The sequence below is a fragment of the Tauraco erythrolophus genome, chromosome 1, assembly GCF_009769465.1.
Source record: "Tauraco erythrolophus isolate bTauEry1 chromosome 1, bTauEry1.pri, whole genome shotgun sequence".
Lineage (NCBI taxonomy): Eukaryota > Metazoa > Chordata > Aves > Musophagiformes > Musophagidae > Tauraco > Tauraco erythrolophus.
This window is the reverse complement of record NC_141465.1, coordinates 105525797-105544482: the sequence shown is the minus strand read 5'-3', so window position 1 is coordinate 105544482 and position 18686 is coordinate 105525797. Positions and strand designations below refer to the sequence as shown.

The 18686-nt window shown below is 41.0% G+C and overlaps 1 protein-coding gene across 1 annotated transcript in view; it reads left to right on the top strand.

Annotated features, from left to right (window-relative positions):
* RCBTB1 (RCC1 and BTB domain containing protein 1) overlaps positions 1-18348 on the top strand; it is a 29498-nt gene extending 11150 nt beyond the window's left edge. Inside the window, exons 6-12 of the mRNA XM_086612131.1 lie at positions 727-834; positions 1752-1894; positions 6708-6898; positions 12692-12818; positions 13309-13460; positions 14140-14270; positions 17440-18348. Coding sequence (XP_086468257.1) covers positions 727-834; positions 1752-1894; positions 6708-6898; positions 12692-12818; positions 13309-13460; positions 14140-14270; positions 17440-17580 — 993 coding nt within the window. The 3' untranslated portion in view covers positions 17581-18348. The remainder of the gene's footprint in view (positions 1-726; positions 835-1751; positions 1895-6707; positions 6899-12691; positions 12819-13308; positions 13461-14139; positions 14271-17439) is intronic.
* Positions 18349-18686: the final 338 nt, after the last annotated feature.

The following is an 18686-nucleotide window of genomic DNA, read 5'->3' as shown; positions in this document are numbered from 1 at the left end:
TGCAAGAATACACTCTCTGATCCTGGTTCTTAATTACGTTGCTTAATTGCCAGCAACAAAACCAAACCAAGCTCTTGAACATTGTCCTAGTGTTGTGCAACTGTTCCTTTTCACAGAAGTTGATGGTGCTATCTAGGTATCAATTGTAACCTCAATTTTACTATATTTCACCAAACTCAGAACTTAGTTTCTTTGTGCTAAGACTGGAGGGACTGTAAAAGTCTCTGAGGTTGAGATGAGCTTTCATTGTATGTAGTTTTGTCTTGATGTGTCCACCACAACAAAACTATAAGAAAAATTAGAGCTAAACCAAGGACTTCAGTTTAAACTAATCCAATAGCTAATCAGCTGATCAGAACAACTAATTTATTGGGTTTTTTTAAAAAAAAGAAATAATAAGGAGAAAGGAAGGTATAAAAGTCAACTGAAATGTTGATGCTATGGGAGAGGTTTTTGTGTATTGGGAAGTTGATTGCAAAATTGCCAATACTTCAGACACATCTGTTTTAGAAAGTTTCTTTAGAAGGTCAGTGCAGGATTGAAAAGTTGAATACAGTCAGTGATTGCAGTATATTTAATCTCTTTCAGCCTTCTCTATATTGCTCTTGAAATAGTGTACAGTTTTTAAATAATATATACTTTTTTGATTTGTGCTTGATACTAAGTCTTAAATGTTCTATACGTCTATGGAGAAGTAGCTTAATTTTGTTTTCCTTTTGGAATCAGGTTTATGGCTGGGGTTACAATGGTAATGGTCAGCTAGGTCTTGGAAACAACGGCAATCAACTAACGCCATGCAGAGTGGCAGCATTACATGGTGTGTGTATTCTCCAGGTATGTCTATTATGGAAATGAAAATGTGTTCATGTTTCTAGCATCTGCTAAAACTGTGTCTTTGGAATCTTATACCTGCTTCTAGATTTCACAGTTCAAATACTGAATTTTTTTAGCTCTGATAAATTATATTAGGCTTATAAAAAGTGCAAGTAAGCTGTAAAATACTTGCTTTTGTAAATGTTCTGGATGATTTAAAGTTAATTAGTGTAAGTATAGTAAACTATACCATGGATACAAATCGCATCTTTGTTACAAACCTGAATGAATGAAATCCACTAGGCAGAGACAAGAAATGAAGGGCAGCAAGGTATTCAAATTCAGTTCTACATTAGTATTCTAATTAGCCCTTCAGAAGTGAGGGGAGAGGGAAAATGAGTCATGGGCGTGGGTTCGGTTGTTTGGTGATTGGATTTTGTTCGTTTTTGGGGATTTTTTCCCAACTCAATAATAAAACTGAAAATTGGGATTTCCTGGGATTTTAGTAAGGTTCTGCACAGTTTCGTGTCATAACTTGGATTGAACGGTTGTTGGCTGTTGAACGGCAGCTCTCATAGTTTGTAGTATTCAAAATATCAAATTCTGAAAATTTTGGAATTGCAAGATGCGATGAAGTTAACTGTTCTTTGTGTGAAGAGTCTGCAACTGAAAGCAAGTAAAGGTTAGGGAGACTTTGCAAGAGTGCAGTAAATTATTTAGGAGTAAGCAATGAACACTAAATTAATGAAGCTGGGACTCTTCTGGTGCCTACAGTTAATGTATTTTGTGTTAGCTGTAAGTACTGAGAAATAACACATTGTAGTGCTAAATGAAGAATGCTTGAGATATGTAACATCAGCCAGACTAAGGTAATGTGTGCGATACTTTTGTTTCTCTTCTGTTTTGTTTAGTAGTAATGCTTATACATTTACTTACAGATTGCCTGTGGCTATGCACACACACTAGCACTAACAGATGAGGGTTTGCTCTATGCCTGGGGAGCTAACACTTACGGGCAGCTGGGAACTGGCAATAAAAGTAACCAGCTAAGCCCGGTGCAGATCATGATGGAAAAAGAAAGGTAATCTTGCTGAAGCTGTTTCTGGATTGATAAATCTGAGCATGTGTTATGCGGTCTCTAGCACTGGAAGCATGTGTTTGTAGGGCTTGGTGGATTGTTTTTCTACTGCTAATGTTAAAAGCATAGGAAAGGGTGGTAACTTACTGTTTAGACTGAGTTCTTTTTTGCTATCTGTAATGATTGTTGAAAATAAACATACTTTGTATTTACCTGATACTGAAAGACAATTCTAAATATGATTCCTTTGGTTAAAAATTTAGAGTTATGAAATTGATAAGCAAAGCTTTTGAGGTATATTGATGCCTACGTTTTAATTAAAAAAAAAAAAAAAAGGGGGAGAGGGCGGAGAAAGGAAGCACCACCTTGGTAAGAAGTGACCTGTGAGAGGAAAAAACCAATTTTTTTGAAAGGCTGACAATAGCCAACCACAAAAACAAAACTTGATTTGCAAGGTTGCTAGAGCTAAGGACAGTTAATACCACTTTTATCAGTGGTCCCAGTTAGTAGTTTGTAGTTTCTTAGTTTCCTAGACTCATAAAAGAATAACCCTAACCCTGTCCACCCTCTTTCAGCACCCTTGTCATCCATATTTGAGAAGGCTCTTCTGCTGTTCACCTGCAAACTTGGACCTCAGTCCCATTCTCTGGGCCTGTGTGTATACCTATAGATTAGTGTACCTCAGTTTGGAAACCTCTTAGTGTATAAATCCCTTAACCTGTAAATCTCTTAACTTGTAATCTCCTCTTAATTAGGAAACACTTGTGATTGGTTTTTCTCCTCCATTTCTGAACTGTCTTTCTGGGAAGTCATTCTTATTTTTTCCTGTTTGTCACAATATTAAATCAAAAGCTGCACAGTACTGAAATTATTTAACATCTTAAAAAATGAGTTGGGGGAAAGAAGAAAGGAACCATCACAGTAGAAACCACTGACGTGAGGCTGGCTTGTCTCTGAAGGAACTGACAGTAGCAAAGCAAAATGAAACATTCTTTAAAAAAGCATTGGAAGAGAAACATGTATGTTTGCAAATAGATCAGCTTTGTTTTCTTAGTGATTTAGTTCTTGAGTGAACTAAGGGGAACTGTTGTGTTGAGAACTGTATGTGAACTCAAGCATGGGATTGTAATGAACTGGCATTTGTTCAATGACTAAAGGAGAACTTCTGCTTGGAATCTAAGGGAGAGAGAAGTCCCTTGAACTAACTTACCTTGTTTGGCTTGACTCCCTTGGAAACAGTACTATAAGTAGGTGAGCTGTCTTTTCTCATGAAGCAGAGTACCACTGCTGCTTCTGGTCTTTTCATTTATATAACTCTTCTGTCATTTATATGTAATGCTGGTGACGGTTCCTTAGGAGGTGGCATTTGAAGCTATCTTGAAGAATATTGCACATATAGCTTGTCAGGAACTTTTAGACTTTATTTTGGTTTAGCTTGAAGGAACAGTTATGAAGATCAGCTTCCTGAATTTTGATATTAAGTATATGCTTAACATGTCACCCTGTACATGTACTGTAAGTATACTGTATGTGTGCTATACCTACTATACAAGGAACTCCTGGACAAACTCAAACACAAAAAGGAAGCCTGCAGAGGCTGGAAGCAAGGACAGGTAGCCTGGGCAGAATACAGAGCAATTGTCTGAGCAGCCAGGGATCAGGTTAGGAAAGCTAAAGCCCTGATAGAGTTAAATCTGGCCAGGGACATCAAGGGCAACAAGAAAAGCTTCTACAGGTATGTCAGTGATAAAAAGAGAACTAGGGAAAACATGGACCCTCTCTGGAAGGAAACAGGAGACCTGGTTACCCAGGGTATGGAGAAGGCTGAGGTCCTCAATGACTTTTTTGCCTCAGTCTTCACTGGCAAGAGCTCCAGTTGCACAGTCCAAGCCACAGAAGGCAAAGGCAAGGACTGTGAGAATGAAGAACCGCCCACTGTAGGAAAAGATCAGGTTCGAGACCATTTATGGAACCTGAAGGTGCACAAGTCCATGGGACCTGATGAGGTGCGTCCACGGGTCCTGAGGGAACTGGCAGATGAAGTTGCGAAGCCACTATCCATCGTATTTGAGAACTCGTGGGAGTCTGGTGAAGTTCCCAACAACTGGAAAAGGAGAAACATAGCCCCCATTTTTAAAAAGAGAAAAAAAGGAAGACCTGGGGAACTACAGGCCAGTCAATCTCACCTCTGTGCCCGGTAAGATCATGGAGCAGATCCTCCTGGAAATTATGCTGAGGCACATGGAAAATAAGGAGGTGACTAGTGACAGCCAACATGGCTTCACTAAGGGCAAATCATGCCTGACAAATGTGGTGGCCTTCTATGATGAAGTTACAGCATTGGTGGATAAGGGAAGAGCAAGTGATGTCATCTACCTGGACTTGTGCAAAGCATTTGATACTGTCCTGCACCATATCCTTGTCTCTAAATTGGAGGGATGTGGATTTAATGGATGGACCACTCAGTGGATAAGGAATTGGCTGGATCATAGAAGCATAGAATGGTTTAGGCTGGAAGGGACCTCAAAGATCATCTAGTTCCAAACCCCCTGCCATGGGCAGGGAAACCTTCCACTACACCAGGTTGCCCAAAGCCTCATCCAACCTGGCCTGAAACATTTCCAGGGATGGGGCATCCACAGCTCCTCTCGGCAACCTGTTCCAGTGCCTCACCACCCTCGAAGTGAAAAATTTCTTCCTTTATATCTAATCAGAATCTCCACCTTTTTCAGTTTAAATCCATTGTTCCTTGTCTTATCACTACATGCCCTTGTAAAAAGTCCCTCTCCAGCTTTCCTGTAGGTCCCCTTTAAGTACTGGAAGGCTGCAATAAGATCACCCTGGACCCTTCTCTTCTCCAGGCTGAACAGCCCCAACTCTTTTGGCCTGTCTTCATAGGAGAGGTGCTCCAGCCCTTGGATGATCTTCATGGCCCTCTTCTGGACTTGCTCCAGCAGCTGGAGAAGAGAAGGATCCTGGAAGACCTTATTGCAGCCTTCCAGTACCTGAAGAGGGCCTGCAAGAAGGCTGGAGAGGGACTTTTTCCAAGGGCATGTAGTGACAGGACAAGGGACAATAGCTTTAAACTGAAAGAGGGGAGATGTACATGACGTCTAAGGAAGGAGTTCTTCACTCTGTGGTTGGTGAGGTACTAGCATAGGTTGCCCAGAGGAGTTGTGGATGCCCCATCCCTGGAAGCGTTCAGGGCTAGGCTGGATAAGGCTTTGAGCAACTTCATCTAATGAAAGGTGTCCCTGCCCATGGCAGAGGGGTTGAAACTAGGAGATAATCTTTAAGGTCCCTTCCAACTCAAACCATTCCATGATTCTGTGTGTTATTGTACATGATCTACTATGCTTCTGAAGTATAGTATAGTTACTCTAAAATGAAGAATTTATTCTGCTAAGGAAAGAAAGTTTGGGGAAGGAAGCGGTTTAGGTGGATAGCGATGAGGGACAGTAAGTTGTCTCTAAAATAATTACTCTATGATGTCTCATGCAGAGACGCTGAAAGATGTCAATATTCTATAGAGGTTCATAATGGTGTAAACCAGCCCATTAGTCTTTTAGCTGTCATAAATTATTAATGCATATACTGAAACTGATTGTAGATTCTTTCTATGTTTTATCTTGAAATAATTCTTTCACTTAAAATGTGGGCTTCGTGTTAAAAAAGCTCTTTGCCTAAAAAGCTAACTCCTTCATGGAAATGGATCTATAAAGGAATAAACATTTTTATATGTATATTATTAGACTAGTTTTACTTGTCTCAGTTGATCTGCTTCTGGCACAAAAGCATGAAATCCTCCAATACATCTTTAGCATGGAGAAAAAACAGGAAAGCGTAGCTTTTATTTTGAACTAACGCTGGAACTTCCTCGGGTTCTTGCTTGTCATGTGGACAGAGACACTGGAGACATCCTTGCAGTCCTTTTAATGGAAGTGTGATTCTTCTCAGTTCTTGTAATGTTTCAAATAGCAAGACAGGGATTGTGTGAGCAATGGGAGAACAGAATAGATCAGTGTGCATCAGCAGCTCTAATATTTTAAAGGAACTATGTGAGGTGGGTGAAAATACTATGTAGGCTTTATTTTAAAAACAACCATAGCTCTTCCAGAATGCAGAGTTAAGTGCATATATTCACCTCTCCAAATGAAGCACTGTCCACGTTCCATGCTGAATCTCAGTGGTGAGGAAAGGAAACTAACAGCAAAATAAAAAGCCAAATACAGACAGTAGGTCAGATCTCTGTCTATATACAAAAAAAGCCCAGATTAAAGGTAAAGTAGAAGGGTTTCTTGATAAAGGATTTATTGAAAAATACGTGGGATCTTAATCTCAAAATGAGATAATTTTTTTCAACGCTTGTTTAAAAGAAGTTCTGAAAAATGCTCTGCGAAAATCTTAGTGGTATAACTTTCCTGCCTGTTCCCTAACTGGAAGTTTTATAAGCTCCATAAGTATTTCTTCTTAAGAATAAGTGTCTGATGTGCGTTGGCTTTAGTGGGGAAAAACAAAACTTTATTTTGCTTCATCCCTTTCCCATGATTATGGAAGAAAAGGAGGAGTGTCAACTGATGAGAATGACGTAATTAAAGCAGTATCTGATTGCACTAAAATGTACAAGCTGTCTGAAAATGTCATTGCAGTTTTTTTAATATTGATCCATTCAAACAGTATCATGTTCATGCAGGATGAAGAAAGAAGCACAGGAGTGTAGATGGATAGTGTGATTGGCTGTTATTTTGGTGAGACATTTGGAAAGTCACTTGATTCCATACCTGTAAATATCTTACAAGGTTTCTTCTGTTTGCAGGGTTGTGGAGATTGCAGCCTGCCACTCTGCTCACACGTCAGCTGCCAAGACCCAGAGTGGCCAGGTGTACATGTGGGGCCAGTGCCGTGGCCAGTCAGTGATCCTTCCCCACCTCACTCACTTTGCCTGCACTGACGATGTGTTTGCTTGCTTTGCCACCCCTGCCGTGATGTGGCGTCTTCTATCAGTAGGTGAGAACAAGCTCCGATATGGCAGCCAGTGCTATAATCTCTGTGCACAGTCGTAGTGACTAGTACAGGGTACCAGTTCTGGGGCGGGATGGTTCCCACTTTAAATAGAGCGAGCAGTTAAAACTAGATCTTTTAGCTAGTGGTTTTTTTCCTTGTGAAGAAAACAGTCTACTTCAGCAGCTGAGGAACCAGAATAGGGTTAACAAGTTTGTTTGTTTGCCAGTGTACATCTGGGAAGTACCCCATTCTGCTACTGCACTGTGAATATTGTGTATTTCCTACGTTTGTATTGTTTGAGCAATTTTCCTACAATTGTATTTGTATTGATCAGGAGTGTTCCTGATGCTTGTTACTTTGGTGTCTAACAATTTAGAATTATAAGTGTTGTTTCTAGCTTTCCTTCGTTAGTATTTACCCTTCCAGTATGAATATGAAGGAGCAAATCTCTCTCCTGTCTTTCTTGATAGGAGAGTTAAGTAACAGAATTCCAAGTTTTCAATTTGTGAGATGATTTCTCTCAACTCGATTTAGTTTGACTTTCCGCAAGACAGGCAGACTTGTAAATAACAGTCACTGTAAAACAAGACCCTAATATAATTGTTTTCTCTGTTAGAACTTTCTTACGTTGCCTTGGATTACACTTTGGGATGCAGTCTCTGTGACGAACAAATAAGCCCAAGCCTTTCTCTTTGATTATCTTTGATTCACATGCTTCTAATTCTTATTTGACTCCAAATACAGCTATAAAATGCTTAGCTTGCACTTCCTTGAAAACATGAAAGTGTTTTCACGTTCAAAACATAGAATCATAGACTGGCATAGGCTGGAAGGGACCTCAGAGATCATCTAATCCAACCTCCCTGTCATGGGCAGGGATGCCTCTCAACTAGACCAGGCTACTCAAGGCTCCATCCAACCTGGCCTTGAACACCTCCAGGGAGGGGGTATCCACAACTTCTCTGGGCAATTTATTCCAAAGTCTTACCACCCTCGTACTGAAGAATTTCTTCCTAAGATCTAATCTAAATCTGTTCTCCTTCAACTTAAACCCGTTTCCCCTTGTCCTATCAGTGGACACTCTTGTAAAAAGTCCCTCCCCAGCCTTCCTGTAGGTTCCCTTCAGGTATTGGAAGGCAGCTATTAGGTCCGCCCGAAGTCTTCTCTTTTCAAGGCTGAACAATCCCAGCTCCCGCAACCTGTCCTCGTAGCAGAGGTGCTCCAGCCCCTGGATCATCTTTGTGGCCCTCCTCTGAACACGCTCCAACAGATCTATGTCTCTCTTATGTGGGGACACCAGAACTGGACGCAGTATTCGAGGTGGGGTCTCACAAGAGCAGAGTAGAGGGGGAGAATCACCTCTCTTGACCTGCTGACCACGCTTCTCTTGATACATTCCAGGATGCGGTTGGCCTTCTGGGCCACATGAGCACACTGCCGGCTCATGTTGAGCTTCTCATCTATAAACACCCCCAAATCCTTCTCTTCAGGGCTACTCTCAACCCACTTTGTGCCCAGTTTGCATTTGTGCCTAGGATTGGCCCGACCCAGGTGAAGGACCTTGCATTTTGACTTGTTGAAGCTCATGCAGTTATCACTGGCCCAATTCTCAAGCCTATCAAGGTCCCTCTGGATGGCATCTCTTCCCTCAAGTGAGTCCACGGCACCACACAACTTGGTTTCGTCGGCAAACTTACTGAGGGTGCACTCAATGCCATCATCCATGTTGCTGACAAAGATGTTGAACAGCACTGGACCCAGAACAGACCCCTGAGGGACACCGCTTGACACTGGTCTCCATGTAGACATTGCACCATTGACCACAACTCTTTGAGTGTGACCATCCAGCCAGTTCTTTATCCATCGAGTGGTCCATCTGTCAAATCCATGTCTCTCCATTTTAGAGACAAGGATGTCATGTGGGACAGTGTCAAACGCCTTGCACAAGTCCAGGAAAACTACATCCGTTGCTTTACCCATGTCAACCAGCGCTGTAGCTTTGTCGTAGAAGGCCACTTAGTCAGGCACGACTTGCCCCTAGTGAAGCCATGTTGGCTGTCACCAACCACTTGGTTATTTTTTATGTGCCTTAGTACAGCTACCAGGAGAATCTGTTCCATGATTTTACCTGGCACAGAGGTAAGGCTGACTGGTCTGTAGTTTCCCAGGTTGTCCTTGGTCCCTTTTGTAAAGATGGGGATTATGTTTGCCCTTTTCCAATCTGTAGGAACCTCACCAGACTGCCAGGACCTCTCAAATATGATGGCTAGTGGCCTAGCAACTTCAGCCGCCAGTTCCTTCAGGGCTCGTGGATGTATCTCATCAGGTCCCATGGACTTGTGCACTTTCAGGTTCTCTAGGTGTTTCCGGACCTGATCTACTCCTACCCTGGGTGGTTCTTCACTCTCCCAGACCCAGCCAACATCCTGTGTGATTTGGGTGGTGTGGTTCGAGTGGTTGCCAGTGAAGACTGAGGCTAAAAAGTTGTTGAATATTTCAGCCTTCTCCATGTTCTCAGCAACCAGGTCACCCATATCTTTCCGGAGGGGCCCCACATTCTCTCTCATTTTCCTTTTTTCTCTCACATACCTATAAAATCCTTTTCTGTTATTTCTAATATCGCTGGCCAGATTTGACTCTGTCAGGGCCTTAGCTTTTCTATCCTGGTCTCTGAGTACACGAGCAACTTCCTTGTACTCATCCCAGGTTACCAGTCCCTGCTTCCATGCTTTGTGTAATCCCCTTTTGTATTTGATTTTAGCCAGGAGTTCTTTGTTTATCCATATAGGTCTCCTGGTGTTTTTGCCTGATTTCTTCTTTTTAGGGATGCAATGCCTTTGAACTTGGAGGAGATGATCCTTGAAAGTCAACCAGCAATCTTGGGCTCCCAGTCCTTCCAGGGTTTTATCCCATGGCACACTACCAAGGAGGTTCCTGAAGTGGCGAAAGTCAGCTCTTCTGAAATCGAGAACATGAATGTGATTTTTATCTTAGATCTGCTGCTTCAGTTCTCAAGATCATTTGGGAGATCTAATCTGTTTTCATATTGACAACAGATCCTAATTTTGTTAGTCCTCGTACAAAACTGGTTTTGTGGAGGGGTCACATCTTAAGTAACCTTTCTCCAGATGCAGAACTTATCTTTGCACGTGACTTTTCCTAACCCAGCTTCTCCATCTTAACTTCTCATTTAGCATGTTATCACATTTATAGAGGTCCAGATAACAGCATCTCGTCTAGAGAGGAAAACTGAATATTTTTACTAAAGAGAGAGAAGATTAGCTTGGAGTGATCTGCTTCTGGGTAAATCCAAGTCTTGTTTTATCCCACTTCTCACTTTCTCCATTCTCTAATCCTCTGCGATATGTGTTAGTCTTGCCCTCTGTAGAGGTCTGATGGTTGTCCAGGTCTGTTGCCTTTCGCTAATAGCAAAGACTGTTTAAGTGACATCTCCCCAGTTTCAGCACCTTTCAAGTTCTTGATTTTTATGAAATGTTTCCCAGACTGAGTATAATAAGGTATTTGAATTTTGCACTTGCATTTCAATTCCTCTTAGACTTTGGGGGTTCTTCCCTCTTATTCTGATAATCCTGCTTACTGAATATTTAAATCAAAAGCATTAATCTGGGGGCATTTTTAATCTTCATTTTCCATACAAATCTTTTTCTTCCTCACCTTTTTTATTCATATAGGTTAAAACCCCCCGTTTTTCTTTTAATATTTTTTGTTTGTTTGCGTTGTTTTTTGTTAGTGAGAGCTAACTCTGCATAAAGGTTATTGTTCTACTTGCAATTACGATGGCTCTGCCAAAAAAATGAATCACTCAGGATAGGCTGTGGTGAAGTACAAATGTGCAGCCTTTTACAAGGAATGAACTTAAGGTATTTGGAGTGAAAGTTAATCTTCTGCATAGCTTAAGCTAAGCTGATGACCTAGAAAAAAATCACATGAACGAATGCAGGGGGATTGGAGCATGGCTTAGTTAGGTTCTGTGGATGATCCATGTAAATCAGAGGAGTGTATGGTCTTTTGTGGCAAACATGACTTGTTTGTTACAGCAGTATTTCTTTTTAAATACCAGCTAATTTATCTGTCTCTAATGGTGAAGAGTAATTTGTGGATTCATAGATTCATAGATTTCTAGGTTGGAAAAGACCTTAGAGATCATCGAGTCCAACCATCCCTAATCCCCATTAAACCATATCCTCAAGTAGATCATCCACCCTATTCTTAAACACATCCAGGGATGGGGACTCAACCACCTCCCTGGGCAGCCTATTCCAGTGGCTGACAACCCTTTCAGAGAAGAAATACTTCCTAACATCCAACCTGAATCTCCCCTGACTAAGCTTATGCCCATTTCCTCTTGTTCTATCACCCATCACTAATGTAAAGAGCCCTTCCCCCACCTCCCCACCATCTTTTCTCAAGTATTTATAGGCCGTAATCAGGTCTCCCCTCAGCCTCCTCTTCTCCAGGCTAAACAGCCCCAACTGCCTCAGCCGCTCCTCATAAGTTTTATTTTCCAGCCCCTTGACCAGTTTAGTCGCCCTTCTTTGGACCCGCTCCAGGAGCTCAATATCTCTCTTAAAGCGAGGGGCCCAAAACTGGACACAATATTCCAGGTGCGGCCTCACCAGTGCCGAGTACAGGGGCAGGATCACTTCCCTGCTCCTGCTGGTCACACTATTCTTGATACACGCAAGATTGTATATGGTTGAACAATACGCAGTCCTGTGGGACACAGGAGACAGACTACATCCTGTTACAATGAAAATCCACTCATTTTTCTTTTCCATACTTTGCTTCTTAGAAGCCGTGTGTTTTGAGACACATTTTTAAGATGCATGAACAGAAGCTTCAGATAGTAGGTTAAATCAGGTTTTCTAAAACTTCAGAGTTCTTGCTTTACCACAAGCCTTAGCCAACTTGTGCTGCAACTCTTGTATGATTTCTAGAGACACAGAATGGGACCTCTGAGGAACCAGTGTGATAGGCCTTAATATAAAGCACTGTCAAAGAGCTGTGATATCTCAGCTTTAATCCACTTCCAAAATTGCTCAAGTCCTATGTTCTTGGTTGTACCAAGAACACAGTATCTACTATCTCTCTTCAACAGCGCTGCTGTTGGATTTTGTGTTGTCATAGCTGACGAATAAACTGAGTATAATGGCGTCAGTGATAGTACATGTTAGTGAGCCCTGGCAAAGACCTTAACAGACAACCCGTAGGCTATATCCAATCTGTCAGCACAAAAAAGTGTCCAACTGGTGACACGTTTTCTTACTGTTTAGACTCAGATCACACCATGTCAGTGTGGCTGAAGTACTGTACACTGTGTCTCAAGTGAGTTGCAGATGATGCTGTAGACTCTTATTACCAGCAGTCTGCAGGTTAGCTGCAGAGCCGTTTGCGGGTTGCAGAGCTGATCTAGCACTAGTGCTGAGCTGCCAGGAGGCTGGTGATTTTGTGTGTGGTGCCCAGGCAGGGAATGGGAAAGGAAGTTCTTCAGGTGCTTTCCTTGGTGCTGTGCTTCCTCTGTGCAATGAGCTGGAATGGAAACTGCTGACCACTGCAACCCGTAGCTGTTGTGGAGCAGTCCTTGCCAACAGGAAATGGTATTAGATTAATTCATTCTTCCCATTTCACTGCTTAAGCCAATGGAGCTCTGCTACTGACGTATTTTCCTTGGCATGCTCTTAGTTGAGCTGCTAGCTTTAGTTAGTGATGTGTGTGTGTTCTATTTAAGATGCTCAACATGGGTTTTTTTTGTTTGTTCTAAAATTGTTTCTGTAGAGCATGAAGACTTTTTAACAGTAGCAGAGTCTCTGAAGAAAGAGTTTGACAGCCCGGAAACCTCAGACCTAAAGTTCCGTGTGGATGGAAAGTACATCCATGTCCACAAAGCTGTTCTGAAAATCAGGTAGTGGTCACGTTTCGCAGCTCTTGTTTATACAGAATAACCTCTTAGTACTGCATCTAAGGGGTGGAGGGGGGTGGAAAGGAAGGGGCAGGAAGGGACCCCTAAACCTGTATTTACATAGCATCTATGTATCCATAATCACTTTAAATGAAGTGGTTGTAAAAGGAGTTGAATCAAAACTCCATCTTAAAATGGTCCATATTCAATAAGCCCATTTGTTGTTCCCATGATACTAAATTCTGTTAGGTTGGTCTGATTGCAGTGTGTACGCAGACATTTCTGTAGCATAGATCAAATAAGAGTTTTATCTTGATACATAAGTATAACAATGCCCACAGTATTAGGAACCAAAACGTGGACCACTGTGCTGGGGTATGGTGAAATATTTGTGGATATTGCAGAGTGCCCCAAACATGTATTTCAGGGGAACTGTAATGTAACATTCATGTGTTCATATGATAGCGTTCCAGATGATGTCTTTGTCTCTTAGGTGTGAACACTTCAGAACCATGTTCCAGTCATACTGGAATGAGGATATGAAGGAAGTGATAGAAATAGACCAGTTTTCTTATCCTGTGTATCGTGCCTTTCTTGAGTACTTGTATACAGACAGTGTTGACCTTCCGCCTGAAGATGCAATAGGTATTGCTTATGGTCCAATTATGTTAGAAAGCAGCATCCAGAAAAACTGAGATGGGGATGCAGAACATATGTATTAACATAGGCTCCTAGTCTAGCCTGTTTATACATTTTATTGGTGATAAAATGCTGTTGTAGCATACTTACTACAGCACAAGTGGTGCATATTTAGAAACAAACTATGAGCATTTTTTTCAAGATTGGGCGAGAAACTATTTCTCTGGGTTAAAATTCTTGCATGTTTTACTAAATCGGGTCAATTATTGTTTAGGATAATGTCAAAGAATCTCAGTAGATCTAATAGGGAAACTTGGACAGCAGAGCAAAGAGCAAGCTGTAGTTGGAGCACAGATTTTTATAATGGTAGCTTTTTGCTTGTGTTGTGGTGCCTGTTTTGTGACAGTTCCACTCTGGCAAGCAGTTAGGTATGCAAATCGGTGGAACAGCTTGCATATTTACAGAGATTAACAGGGTGGCGGCATGAGGTAATAAAAGGCCTTTCTTCCTGTGTAATGGCAAAATACATTTTTCTGAATAGCGACCTACTTGCAAAAAGCATGTTATAGACATACAGAACATTGCATACAGAATACAAATGCAGTCTGTACCCCGGGAGCAGAAACTGTTGTTGAAAGAGCAGAGGTCATCACAACCGGCTAATATGATGGTGTTTTAATTGCAGGACTGTTGGATTTGGCTACTTCGTACTGTGAAAATAGACTGAAAAAACTGTGTCAACACATTATCAAGAGAGGAATTACTGTGGAAAATGCATTTTCATTGCTCTCTGCTGCTGTCAGATATGATGCAGAGGTAAACTTCTAAACTTCCATCTCTTAAGTAGGTGGCTGCTTTCTGACTTAAACTGTGGAGAAAAGCAGCCAGTGACATTTTCATATAAGCTCTCTCACTTACTATCAGATAATACTATTTGCCATTTTCAGAGTTTGAGAACATTCAGCTTACACATCTCATGGCAAATACAGTTTTTATCTCCCCCCTCCAACCAATACTGGGAAGGTGAACCGAGTATGCAGACATCTAAAGATAACTTAAGTCCCAGGCTGAGACTCAGTGTCTGTGAATGTTTGCATTGCTTAATTTCCTGGTAAAAGGTTATGATGCTGTGCCAAGCTTCATGAATTACTATTTCTGTGGGAGGGGGGGAAAAAACTGTAACAAAAAATTTCTGAGGATGAAAACACTAACTCTGAAACAAGAGAAGGGTTTAAATACAAAGCAAAATGCATAACATTATGAAAAGCAGTCTTGTAATTCTTAAGGTACTTATTTATGAGGTTGTGTGTGATGTCGTATGGTGGTAGGTTTGGGGATTGAGTACACTTGGGGTTTTTTTGGTTGGCTGTTTTGTTTTGTTTAGCTACAGTTCAATACACTTTCAGTCTTCACAGTATGCTAATGAAATGACAGGATAAGAACTGCTTTGTGAGCCTAATAAATGTTGAAGACAGAAAGTGTATGAAAAGGGGAGAAGGCTTGCCAAACTTCCCTTCTGCATAATGCCTGACTTCCTACAAGATCGCTAACATGCTGCTTTGTGAACTCATCAGGAAGGATTCCTGGGCTTGCTTCGGCTGTTTGTGTTCAGCATAGTACCTGTGCATCATGTTTGCAACTTTGCAATTGGATAGTTTTTAACTTGCTACTTACGCTTATACAGCAGTTTTGGTACTCAGTAAATCAACACATTGCTTTTTCTTGTACTTAATATCCAGCAATTGGCAGATGCCCTGACTTATTTCAGAGCCTTGTAGTGTGTTGCTTGTTTGATACACCTTACTCAAAGGGCTGTTAGTGTCTGAATTGTGCCTTCAACTCTACTGTGAATAACGATTCCTTCGGTGGGAGTTCATGGAAAATAGAAAGACTTCCATTTTTCAGCCTTAAAAGGTTTGCAGGATGAGTTTTCAGTGCGTGATTGATTCCACTTGTAAAAGGTAGAAGAAATCCAGTTCCCGTGCCTTGGCTGTACCTCACTAGCTAAATGATCTGATCATCATAAATGATGTGATCTGATCCAGGTGGTCCTGCTCTGGCAGGGGGACTGGACTAGATGATCCTTTGAGGTCCCTTCCAATCCCTAGCATTCTGTGATTCTGTGAAATGAAGTAGAACCATAGGCTTAAACGCTACATCAAGGAGCAAATGGGTGTTGATTTTTAACTAAAAGTGGTTTTTCCATGCAGTAGTGCTAGGTGGGGCTTGAAATTGCTTGAGTGATGTAGTTCATTTAAGGCACTGTGTGTCTGGAAGACAACAGTAAAAAGAAGCTGCTTCACTAATTTAAAATACCTCCATGACATGAAACTCTCCTGTACCTTCTTTTGGTGAGTGAATTGAAGTGGCTAGAATTAGGTCAGTTCTGGCTTGTTATTGTTGCTTTTAAAATAATCATTGGATGTACCTTGTGTCTTTATTCACTTGAGTTATATTAAGTACAGTTTGCTGGGAGTGCATCCATCTGCAACCAAATTAAGCCTTTTTTTATACAGAACTTTTAAGTTTTCCAAAGTTACTGACTAATACTATATTTCTGTTTGTTGTATGCTTTTGTTGCATTGACTTGAAATATGATTTTTTTAATAAAGCAGTGCAAAATATTGTAATGTGTATGATGTAATTTTGTTTAAAATGCTAGTTCACTCTGTTACTTAAAAAAAAAAAAAAGAGAACCATCAGTGTTCAGTTCTAATAAGCTTGTCTTTTTTCGTTGCACAGATGCCACACAAGTCAAGATCTGCAGCTTCAGAATGCCTGGTTTTAGGCCAGGATATATTTTTATATTATTGTTGTGTCAAGAACTCTCACTGGCACAGTTGCTCTAGCTTTTTCAGTATTACCTGAAGTGAAAACATGAATATTATTCAGTCTTTCATACCTCATGTGGCTTAGAGAGCTCTGCAAATCTGTTACGCCTTACTGCAGCACCCAGTCTGCTGAGCAGCTAAGGAAGGGTGTGTTCTCACGTGTAAATACTGGTTCTACAAGCCAGTAAGAAAGAAATTAGAACAGGGTGGGGAGCTGCTGTTTTGTAAGGGCTGCAGCATCCTCCTTATAGCAGCTTAGATCTGCACCACAGAAAGATTTCCACCTTGAAAGAGGGGTTGGAAACAAATAATCGGAGTAGGAAGCGTTCTGTGGTCAACCTTATATTGACAACTGTGACCTGGGTTTTCAGACATCCTTTCTGTCTGACATCATGCGGGTGCTATGATGGTTGTGAGGCTTTTCTAATTGTTAAGTGGAGGGTGCTCCCAGGTAGACTCAAATATCCAGAGTCCGCTTTCTGCAAGAATTACTGTGCTGTATTGTGCCACAGTACTTCTTTTGGAGCATTTTTGGGATATCTGTGAAATCCTTTTTAATATGGGTCTGTTTCCAATGCGCAGAAGGGCTGTCTGCCTGAACTGGGCTTTACATCTATCCAGTTAGTATACGCTTGCGTTGAGCCTGGTGACATGCAACTTCATTCGAGGTTTTAGTTGGGCTGTCAACTAAGCAGGAGATCAAGTAACCTTACGTATAGATTTGAGTTTGTATTATGGAACAAAAGAGCTGAATTTTCTTAATCTACAGTCTTGGTTATGGATCATTACCCCAAGATCTCCTACTTGTATTGGGCTTTAATAGCTGTCAATGAATGCAGGTGAAACTCTTCAAGTAGGAAAACTTTAAAAATATGTATTGGTCAGAATAGCTGATTTTTGTGACTGCAGCTATATAGTGAGAACCAAATTCTGGTTACTTTTCTCCTTGTAACCATGTAACATGGTTAGAATTATTATTTCCTGTTGTATTTACATAGTGGGGGGTGGAAAACATTGAGAGCCACCGAGTTAATGTATTTGTCTAATTCTCTGCAAAAATAAAGCATATACAGGCCTTTGTGCCTGACTGTAATTTTTTGTGATGGAAGCAAAGATAGTAAGCTTTTTTCTTTCTTTTTTATTTTTCTCTTTAGGACTTAGAGGAATTCTGCTTTAAGTTTTGTGTCAATCATTTGACGGAAGTGACACAAACTACAGCATTTTGGCAGATGGATGGTCCCCTGCTGAAGGAATTCATTGCTAAAGCCAGTAAATGTGGAGCCTTTAAGAACTGAAATGAGGCTGTAAGTCATGGGTGTTTGTAGGGTTTCTTGGAGTTCTAACAGGATACCATAACTGTACGGGTAAAAGCATCATTACCTGCTGTCTTGTACCAGAAGGGAAAGGCCACAGTGAGAACAAATGTGTTCTGTGCTCAAGAGTGAACTGTTGTAAAAAAACATCAAATGAAATTTTCACTTGCATTTAGCAAACCTGGATGGTGGACCCAGCTCAAGATTTCAGAGGGAGAGAGGAAACACTGCAGTGTGCAAAGGATACCAGCTGGTGTTAAGGACTTCCCTTTTTAGCCTCGGAGATCTCAGTTCTAGCACCAGCTGTTAATGTTTTCAGTTTACTTTTTGGGGTTGGAGAATGGTCTGACCTGAGCTCCTGAATGATGCCGCTTAAATCAGTAACTCCTTGGGATGACGGAGAAGCAAATGGCATGGGTATCTCCTACTGCATTTGCATGATTGCGAATGAGTTTGCCATTCGCTGTGTAATTAACCGGAGTATTCAGTGCTTAGAAAAGTGTGTAAAAACAACACATCCTCAAAGCCTACGCAAGTGGCTTCAAAGACAGAGGTAACTAGCAAATCTAATTGGAAGTAAATCTCTGTATTTGGGTAAAACTTACTATAAGTTGTATCATGTACTTGTGTAATCTGTTCAAGCAATATTTATAATGGTTAATGGAAAAAATTCCCTCTTTGGTGACTTCAGATTGCACTGGTTCCCTTGGAAGGGAAGCGATACACTGTTCTGAAAATGGGGGTTTTGCATTTAAGTCTTGTGTAAATTTAAACTACATGTAATAAAATTCACTTTTTTTGTACCTGTTCAGTAGTATCTTCTTTAGACTTTAAAGAAAAGGGCAAGCTTTTTGCATTACATACAGCATAAAAAACACAAAAACCAAAGCCGAACTAACCCTGGAGACTATGTATTGCTGAATCTTACTCATTTCACTGTGCTTGACAAATACTTGTGATCTCAATTTCAGAAAACAGCAAATTTATTTGTAGCCACTAATTTAGACCCCAATGATTACAACCTGTGGGGGCTGGCAGGGAAGAGTACAGGACCTGTGCTCTAAGCTGCTCTGAAGCTTGCCAGTAAT